The sequence below is a fragment of the Peromyscus eremicus genome, chromosome 7 (assembly GCF_949786415.1).
Source record: "Peromyscus eremicus chromosome 7, PerEre_H2_v1, whole genome shotgun sequence".
Taxonomy (NCBI): domain Eukaryota; kingdom Metazoa; phylum Chordata; class Mammalia; order Rodentia; family Cricetidae; genus Peromyscus; species Peromyscus eremicus.
Window position 1 is genome coordinate 34,133,138 of NC_081422.1, and position 10,163 is coordinate 34,143,300.

The following is a 10,163-nucleotide window of genomic DNA, read 5'->3' on the forward strand; positions in this document are numbered from 1 at the left end:
TTGCCTGTCCCACCTCTTATACTGTGCCCAGAGTCATAACAATGGATTTTCCCATCATGAGCATTTGAACCTGATTATACCACATCTAAAATATCATCTGTCTGATTACAGGTGCAAAACATTGCAGACTTTGTGACCAGCTTAAATCCAGAACACAGGAATGTCAATGCCATGTCAGTTTGTCTCATCCTGTAAAACCAAACCTTCAGAAGTTGGAGACTTTTTCCTGTACTAACCATGTCTCATTTTCACAACTGATTTTCTTGCTATACAAAGTTACCCAAATATATTTATCCACCATATATGCATATGTTATGTGATACATATGTATGTTGATGTGAAACTTGTATAATATGAATGTTTCATTTTATTGCTTGGATCTGCTTGGAAGGTCTATGTATATATAATTTATATACCTAAAAATTTCTTCCTATAGGCACAAAATAGCATCCAGATTTTTTTTTCATAGTCATGGATACTGGCTAGGATAAAACTATGCATTTTGTTACCAAGTATTTATTTATACATTGAAAATAGAAATAGTATAAGAAAATACATGCTTGAACTATCCTTGATAATTCTGAGAACTGTTAGGGAGTAGAATATTTAAATATTAGAATTCTACCACAAACAGGAGATACTAAATACCCTCAAGGAGAACTACTGCAAGGAGAGAAAAAAATGCATCAAGAATATAGGCAGAATTTGGTCTATCATTCCCAGGCAATGCTTCTCAACTCAGGGACTACCTCTGTCTCTTTCAATTTATTTCTGGCTAATAGCTATGTGATTCAAATAAATGATGCATCTCGAGCCTCTGTTTGAGAACAGAACAAAAAGAGTTAATGAAATTCATGTCTAACCTGTCCCATACAGATTTAAAAGTACAATGCACTTTCACCCTCAGCAAAGTAGGATTCCTGTGTTCTAAAACATATTCTTATAGCCACAGATAAGATAGCTTCCATCTGTCACCAAAGAAGCTTCTCCTTGCAACAGACAAAGGCTGTTAGAAAACCACCACTGGTCACAACCCAGAGATCAAAAAGATGTGGACAGTTAAGGAAACTAATTGTATTGGGTATTGTGTAGAGTGTCACTGTAGACCAGGTAGTTATGTTTAACCATATGTTTTGAGTGAGGTTGTATGTTTGTTTTCTTTCTGTTAGAGAAAGGCCACAGAAGCAATGTACAGTTCTCATGATATATCAAAAGGCATCATGCACAATCCACTCTTAAGGGATGAGAGGTTGTGCTCCACTTATCTGAAAGGAGAGCTCCTAATTCATTTTCTTGGAATTCATGCATACTATAAATTTGTCTTTTAACTCCACTTATTTGTTTAATCACGTATTTAAATCACTGTGGACTCACAGACAATTTCTATTTTCATTTATATTCTACTATAAACTGCTGCAATTATTTTTTGCTTAACTCATTTCAGTTATGGGAATTGAAAATCCTCTTCTGTTATGTCTATGTCCCTTTCATATACTCCCAGAAATTTAACTTTACATTGTTTTCTGGCACTAAAAATTTTCTAATTTTCTTTTCCAGAAATAAAAGTAACCATTTCTCCTATCAGTTCTGGATATATTTATTGAATAACAGTATTATAAACATGATACACACATGGAAGCTGGGTGTGCTCATAGCTACTTTGATGCCATTGATTCTAATTCTCTGAACACACTAGTATAAACACAAGTAGTCATGTGTTTGTACTAAGCCCTTATAGAGATACATATCTAATTACCTAACTACAATGCACCCATATGCATCTATTACAAGCCAAAAATCATTAATATAATGCGTTATACTCTAGATTAGTACCAAATGGGTTAGTTTAGAAGTTTCCATTGCTTGTTTGTAACTTCCACATAAAATAAAAAGTAGTCACTATTGTCTATTCCCTACAACTTTATGGTTCCATTCCTCCTCTTTGCTTATAGTGGTCCTAGAATTTTCCACCTGTAAGTTTATGAAAAATCATTCTATCAACAATTATATTAAATAAATTAATATTGATTTTATCTGTATTCCTGCAATCTCTACACATTGCCAAAGTTTCTAAAGTCAACATGCTCATCTCCAACCACTTTCATAAAACTATGTATTGTCCTTGAAATAATAATGGAACATATAAGAAAGAACTTTTGATAATAACTACAAGTCATTATTATTTCCCCAAACATTAATTCAAGAAATAAAAAGCAGTGAAAACGGCCTCATATATTTTAGAGACTATTTTCAGATGGGATTTTGTCATTGAGGCACTTTACCACTATGTCATTAGACTTCAGTTTCTAGCCCCAAATGCAATGAATGATACTATTTCCAAACACAGAGAATTATACTCAAGGGAGGCAAAGAGAAAGTATGAACCACATCATCATACAGAAAATCTTAATTGATTTTCCCTTGAGCATCTCATCCCCAGTAGAAGGAAATCCTTGAGGAGTTTCCTTCTGTAAACTTTTATGGTGCCTCTTATGTATCAAAAGTCTCTGTGAAAATGATATCATTTTGGTAAGTACCTTAGGAAGACACAATGGACTCAAAACATTGGATTTATAATAGAAATGTATACTACTCAGAACATAGGATATATGTTCTGATCCCACAAATAAAAATGATCCAGATTTTATTTTGAATTACACCAATGACATGAAGAGGTGTTTGGTCTAGAACTCATATGTTACTTGAATGGAAGTCTCCAAGTAGAAAGGTGAGCAACCAACATTCATTTGTCCTAAAATCTTTCAACCTCAGAATGTTAGACAACCACCATGAACTCTACTTTTCAGACATTTTAGAAATTTTCAAATGTTAGTCAAAAATATCACTCATGTTTTTGGAACCAAGCTTTCTCCCAGGCATCTTTCATACTTGAATGAAATTTTGTTGTTACACAATGTATTTCTGTGGCTATAGCTCTTTCTTCTAAGATGACATACAAAAAAATAAAATGTAAATTTAAAAAAAAACTCAGCAGCTCTTATTTTTATTATAAGTCATATAGACACTAGGGGTAAGTTATTTTCAAACAGTTCTTCAGATTTTACAAATAACATCAGTGTACAAACCCTGTCATAAACAATAACACCTAGAGTAAACACAATTTACCAGCATCTATTCATGAGGAGTTTCTACTACTTTCCTCATTTTTCATTATTTCTTCTAATAAATCATTTGAAAATTTTAGTATGTTCTGGTGTTGGTAAATCTAAAATAAAACTAATATTGTATAAACATACCTTATTTCTTCTTATTCTTCCAAACTGTATTTCTCTTGAAAATCCTTCAATGGCCCCATTTTAGATCACACACCACAGCAGCTGTGCTCCTGCAGAACTGCTCAGTCATTATATGCATCCCATAGACCACATTTCTCTCTCTTATATATTATAGCATTTTAATGAGCATAGGCTTTATGCCTATAAAATGTTTTCTGCATATTTTTATCAAATTTTTATCAGTCCACATTCACAGCCAAACAGTATTTCTTGATCATTATCATTATGGAAGTATTTTCTGCAAATTTCATAATAAATAATACATGGTATATAAATTTGCAATAGATATTTTTCATGACAATTAAAATATAAGGTCTTGGAAAATAATTAGTCAAGATTACTCAATCTCTGAGTAGTTTTACGTATTCCCTAAGTTTACATAGCTATAGATGATTGTTTTTTATTTTCATATATGAACCGTAATTGTCATTTGTACAAGATAAATTCAACAGGCTTAGCAAAATCTATCAAGATAAACTAGGGACCACTCAATATGGAAGAAGAACAAAGAAAGAAGTACATATTTTTAGATGCAGTGACTAAACACAGTTTTGTATGTTAACCTAAAAATTAATTATATAGTCTATCAAATAATAACAAAATCAAAGATCTAGATGCACTTCACCAGGTTCACAACTTTTCTAGGCCATTGCTACATTCCTTTTAGTTCTGAAAACAGTTCTGAGAACAGAAACTGAGAGAGAAGAGGTAGACTTATTCAGTGGGTATAAACCCTTAGTAATAATAGATGAATTAAGCTATAAAATGCAGTATATAGTATAGTACCTATATTTAACACAGTATTATGTACTCAAAGTTTAAGGAAAAATATTGTCCTTACATTTTGATATTTTGCTTATAACATATTCATCTCTAAAATTAATAAAAAGGAGGCTAAGATATATATGTATACATACATACATGAAAGGAAAAAGAGGCTACGAATTTGAAAGAGAAAAAAGAGGGTTATATTGGGAGGATTTAATGTGAGGAACAAGAAGGAGGAAATACTGTAAGTATATTATAATCTCAATAAATTTAAAAGAAATAATTTAAAAATAAATAAATACACTGTTTTAAAAAAAAACAATGCTGAAACAACTAATACAGGAGGTCTCTTTTAGTTCATTGGGTCATACTTCAAAAACACAATTCCCTGGATTTCCTCAGTGTCTGTTGTTATGTCCCCTTTGAGTTTCTGATTTTGTTGATTTGGATATTCTCTCTCTGCCATTTAGTTAGTTTGGATAAGGGGTTGTCTATCTTGTTGATTTTCTCAAAGCACCAACTCTTTGTTTCCTTGATTCTTTGTATTGTTCTTTTTGTTTTTATTTTATTGATTTTAGCCCTCAGGTTGATTATTTCCTGCCTTCTACTCCTCTTGTGTGTGTTTGCTTCTTTTAGTTCCAGATTTTTCAAGTGTGATGTTAAGTCGCTAGTATGAGATCCTTCCAAATTCTTTATGAAGGCACTTAGCACTATGAACTTTACTATTAGGATTGCTTTCATTGTGTTCTGTAAGTTTGGGTATGTTGTACATTTATTTTCATTGAATTCTGGGAAATCTTTAATTTCTTTATTTCTTCATTGAACCAGTGATGATTTAGTAGAGTTGTTCCATTTTCATGAGTTTGTAGACTTTCTGCAGATTCTGTTGTTATTGAAATCCAGGTTTAATCCGTGGTGGAAATTATCAACACTTGAATTTTGGGAGACACAGAACAACTATATCAATATTGAAGCTTATTATCTTTTCTTTTACTTCTTTTACTTTTTGAGGTTATACTGTAATTATATCAATTTATAATTTTTATAATTACATAGCTCTATAATTATAATACATTTATATATAATTATATTTTTATGATTATAACACATATTTCATAGTTATGTATTTTATAATGATTTTGTGTTATAATTATATCATTTATAATAATATCACTTTAATGTAACTATATCATCATACTGATCAGTGTATTCTTCCCTAAGGAAAACAAGTTCTCCCAAGCTCAGTGTTCCTTAGTTGCCCATAGTAATTCTTTACATAGTATCAAAGCCTCCTCTTTCCTCTGTTGACATTAGCATGTCTACTGCTTTCCTTCTTCAGCTCACGTTTAGGCAGTCATCCTTCTCTTTAAGAGAGATAAAACTGTGGAAGCAAAATAAGACCAAATGCTTTCACCCCCAAAACTAAGGCCTAAGACTTCTCCTTTTAGCTACAGGGTATAAGTTACTGGAACAGGCCAGAAGTTACTGAAACCAGTCAGTCCAGATTCCAGAAACCAGGAAGTGTGAAAGTCCAGAGTCACAAGGTAGTCAGGAGGTAATGACTGCCTGACTATGGAATGTCCTCTCCCTGGTTCCCTAGGTAACTGTTTGACCATAGAATATCCCAACCCTAGTTTCCATAGTGACTGCGTAATTACCAGATGCCCCCATCTGGGGGCAGCCAATGAGAAATGGTGACAGGCAACTACCTCCTTAGAAGGAAAATTGAATCATGATTTCTGGAATTCCTAGACACAAGCCAATCAGAATTGTACCCGTACTAGCACCCCTAAATGATGTAACCTTGTGATTTTTCCCTTTAAAAACTGAGCTTACAGATAGGTGGGCACTTCCTCCAGCCTCCACTGTGTTGGATCGGTTGGACAAAGTCCCTGCCTAGCCTTGTATTGCTTTTGGATATCCTGAAATTAAACCTTGCTTTTGCATTCTGGTACGCTCGTCCTTGGTGGTCTCTCTAAGGGTCATGATCTGGGCACAACAAAACTAGGAGACTTGCTAAAAGAAACAGATTTCATACAAACTAGTATACTGTCACTTCTGAGTTTGATTTTAAGTTAACAAAATCAACCTCTAGAAAGTCTTGAGATTTTATAGAAAAGCATAGAATTGATCCACAGTCAGGATGGTTTCTCCCATTAGGAGAGACCAGCAGGAGAGGTAGAAGAAACAAGCATGGAGTAGGAAGACCTCCACCTAGCGTTGGCTGTTAGGCATTGTCTGCTACTCCAGACACTTTTGTATGACTTTTTCTGTCAGTGTGTTATTAATTCAGATAGAGGTGTCAAAGTGCTGAAATTCCTTGGGTTGGTGATAACTCTATGGTTTACATTTTTTATTCATTTTTCTTTATTAAGAAATTTTCTACTCACTCTACATTTTGAAGAATTCTCAAACCATTTTCTGAAACTTCTGTGCCATTTTATAAACTCACCAGTAATATGAGGTTGTGATTCCTCCCATCCTTGTAAGCACTTACCATTTTATCTCAACCACTCCAACCAATGTGAAATTTTGTCTCTCTCTGGTTTTTATTAAAATGACCTTAATGTTAATCATAGTACACATATTTTCACTGTTTATTGGTAATTTGTCTATCTCCACTAGAAGGATCATTATTCAGATTATCTGGCTGCGTATAACTGGATTATTTGTTCCCTTAGCCATTCAGATATAAAAAATTTCTTTACATCTATCAGTAGTTCTCCCTAAGATACATTACATGAGATGTGTTTCCCATTGAGTGTGCTATTTTTCATCTATCTATGATGTCCTTTAAGGCACCAATTATTTTTATTTTTAATTATGTTCAATTTATTTGTTTGTTTGTTTGTTTGTTTCTGTAGCCTCTGATTGTAACATCCTATCCAAGAAACTATCACCAATTTCATGGGCATAAAGTTCTAGTATTGCAGTTTTTATCAAATGTTACTATTTTAAAATAGAATATTTATATATAACATCCATTTTTCATTAACTCTTTCATAGTATGAAGAGTTGCATATTAATTATTTAACATGTAACTTCATCTAATTGCCCATTTATTGGAAATCCATTGTTCCTACACTGAATTATTATTAAACACATAACTTTAATAATTTGTAGATGTATTTTTTTAACAGATTGCCAATTTCCTTATATCTCATGGCACATCTGTATTATGAGCATATTATAAGGTTGTAGTATATTTTTAGTTGGGGAAACTTGAAAATTCCAATTTCATTCTTTTCCTTCAGGTTTGTTCTGATCATTCCCAGATCAAGGCTCTTATATTTTGTGGATCAGCATGTCATTATTGCAATAAAAATATTTTGGATTTTCATTAGGATTGCACCGAACTTTTAGACTAGTTTGAGAAGTATTGTCATTTCACAATGTTAAAACTTGTAATCCATGAAGATGGGGTGTCTTTCCATGTATGTAATGGTTTATCCTTTTGACAATGTTGATAATTTCAAGTGCAATACCTTATGTCTTTATTTTATTCCTAAATGTTTTAACCTTTTCCATGATATTTTAAATGGACTTTTATGATTGCTACATTTCTTGATGATCTTGGGCCCCAGTTCCATGATAAACTTTGAGATAAATAACAGTGCTTCCTTATAGATTTCTTGGAATTTTGTGTATACAAAATTAATTCATATACATGCAAAGGTAGTTTTATTATTTACTTTCCAATTCAGATGCCTTTTGATTTTGTATTCTTATCTGATTGCCCTAACTTTAACTTCTACTATAATGTTGGTTAAAGAAAGAGAATATGGAGTACCCAGGGGTCCCGGGTGCTATGTTCAGTGTGGGATATCTGAGAGAAAAAAATCTACATACACTATGTTCTTATGTCTGTTAACTTTATTCCTCTAAGACAAAATCCTATCAATACAGCTATAGCTCCGTCAGGCATTTAGGGCAGAAATAACTCTAGATATACCAATCTCTTTATCTGTCTACTTTATTTCTCTGGGAATTTCCATAGCTTCAGTTCCATCCAGTTCCCTAGCTCATAGTCCTGCTAACGACTAAATTCCTATGCTTCAAGCCTCATTTTTGTCCCCTGTATCCTCTTTCTCCATCTTTGATACTCTCTACTCCTGACACAGAAAACTCTACCCAAGATCTGCTTTCCCTCTATGGGACCTGTCTTCCTCTCTTCTCTTTCGCCATGCCATTCTGTGCCTGCCTTTTCTTTCCCTGGGCATGTGGTTCCCTGTCTCCTAGGAATGTTGTTCTATCTCTCACCTTGATATGTAAAAACCTCTTTGGTTCTCAGTCAGTTGCTCTGGAGAACCACTAGGCCTCGGGTCAGGAGGGTGGTCTGAACTTCATTTGCACAAGAAACAAAGCTATGTGTCTCTGCCAGCTTGTCTTTGCTTATGTGACATTATCCAGGTACTGGCTTCAACAGGGAAGTTACCTAGAAGTTCAGCAGGTCTGAAAATATTTGGCCATGCAAAATTGTCATAGTAGAGGATAGCTGGAATATTAAAGGCTCAATAGCACCAAATATTCATAATAAATGGCTTGTCTCCTGACAGGACCCTTGGCCGGTCAAGGTATAGATAGCTTTGATACACAGCTGAATCTCTATAATACATTCTTGTAGCCTGCAAAAAGAGTTCAATTTATACTGTTCATTACTTTATGGAGAAAGCCTTTAGGTCACCACCATTAATTAGAGGATGGGTTGTATATGTGCCTGATGTTCTTTTGTCTGTGTAGATGCTGCTCTTATTGTAACACAGAAAAAATGTTTTTCTCTTGATCGGGAGAACTACAAATGAGTCATGAAAAGTCCTTAGCAGACTCTGCTGAATGCATCAGATCTCTCCTTGGTTGTCTATGAACTGAGTACTACCATTTTTATGGCAAAAGTCACAAACAGGGACAGATGTATCTTATATTTAATTACAAGTGCCATGTGTTGGGAAGTCTAAAGTCTTAGATGGCTAACATGTAAGAATAGCTGTCAGAAAATTGAAGATGCTAGGCAAAATGAAAACTTAAATTCTCTTTCACACCTCAGTATATAATAATATAATAGATATTTATCTCATTTTTCCCTTCTCTTTTTAAATAGAACTCCCAGAAGAAAATGTTACAAGGAAATCTTTCCAGAGTGACTGAGTTCATGCTTGCTGGGTTAACAGACAAACCAGAGCTCCAACTCCCTCTCTTCTTCTTCTTTTTAGGAATCTATGTAGTTACAGTGGTGGGCAATATGGGCATGATCACCCTGATAAAATTCAGTTCTCATTTGCACACGCCCATGTACTTCTTCCTCAGCAGTCTATCCTTCATTGACCTCTGCCATTCTACTGTCATTACCCCCAAAATGCTGGTGAACTTTGTGACAGTGAAGAACATCATCTCCTATCCTGAATGCATGACTCAGCTCTACTGCTTCCTTGTTTTTGGAATTGCAGAGTGTCATATGTTGGCTGCAATGGCATATGACCGCTATGTTGCCATCTGTAACCCCTTGCTTTATAATGTTATGATGTCCTATCAAGTCTGTTCCTGGATGGTATTTGGAGTGTATAGTATGGCTTTGATTGGGGCCACAACTCACACAGTCTGCATGTTAAGAGTGCACTTCTGTAAGGCTGATGTAATAAACCATTACTTCTGTGATCTTTTCCCACTTCTGGAGCTCTCTTGTTCTGACACTTTTATTAATGAAGTAGTAGTTCTGTGTTTCAGTGCTTTTAACATCTTTATTCCAACTCTGACTATACTGAGCTCTTACATCTTCATCATTGCCAGCATCCTCCAGATTAAATCCACTGAAGGCAGGTCCAAAGCCTTCAGCACCTGCAGCTCACACATATCAGCTGTTGCTGTCTTCTTTGGTTCCCTTGCATTCATGTACCTGCAGCCATCATCAGTCAGCTCCATGGACCAAGGGAAAGTGTCTTCTGTGTTTTATACGATTGTTGTGCCCATGATGAACCCATTGATCTATAGCCTGAGAAATAAGGATGTCAAAGTTGCTCTAAATAAGTTCCTTGAACGAAAATTTTTCTTATGAAAAGACTAATTTTTTCTTTACTAAAATTCGTGTTTGTAGGATTGGCAAAC

The 10,163-nt window shown here is 34.3% G+C and overlaps 1 protein-coding gene across 1 annotated transcript; it reads left to right on the forward strand.

Moving 5' to 3' along the window:
- Positions 1-9,174: 9,174 nt before the first annotated feature.
- On the forward strand, positions 9,175-10,113 carry LOC131914238 (olfactory receptor 8G50-like). The gene has a single exon (XM_059266829.1). It carries the CDS (start codon positions 9,178-9,180, stop codon positions 10,111-10,113), a length of 936 nt encoding a protein of 311 aa, XP_059122812.1. The 5' UTR covers positions 9,175-9,177.
- Positions 10,114-10,163: the final 50 nt, after the last annotated feature.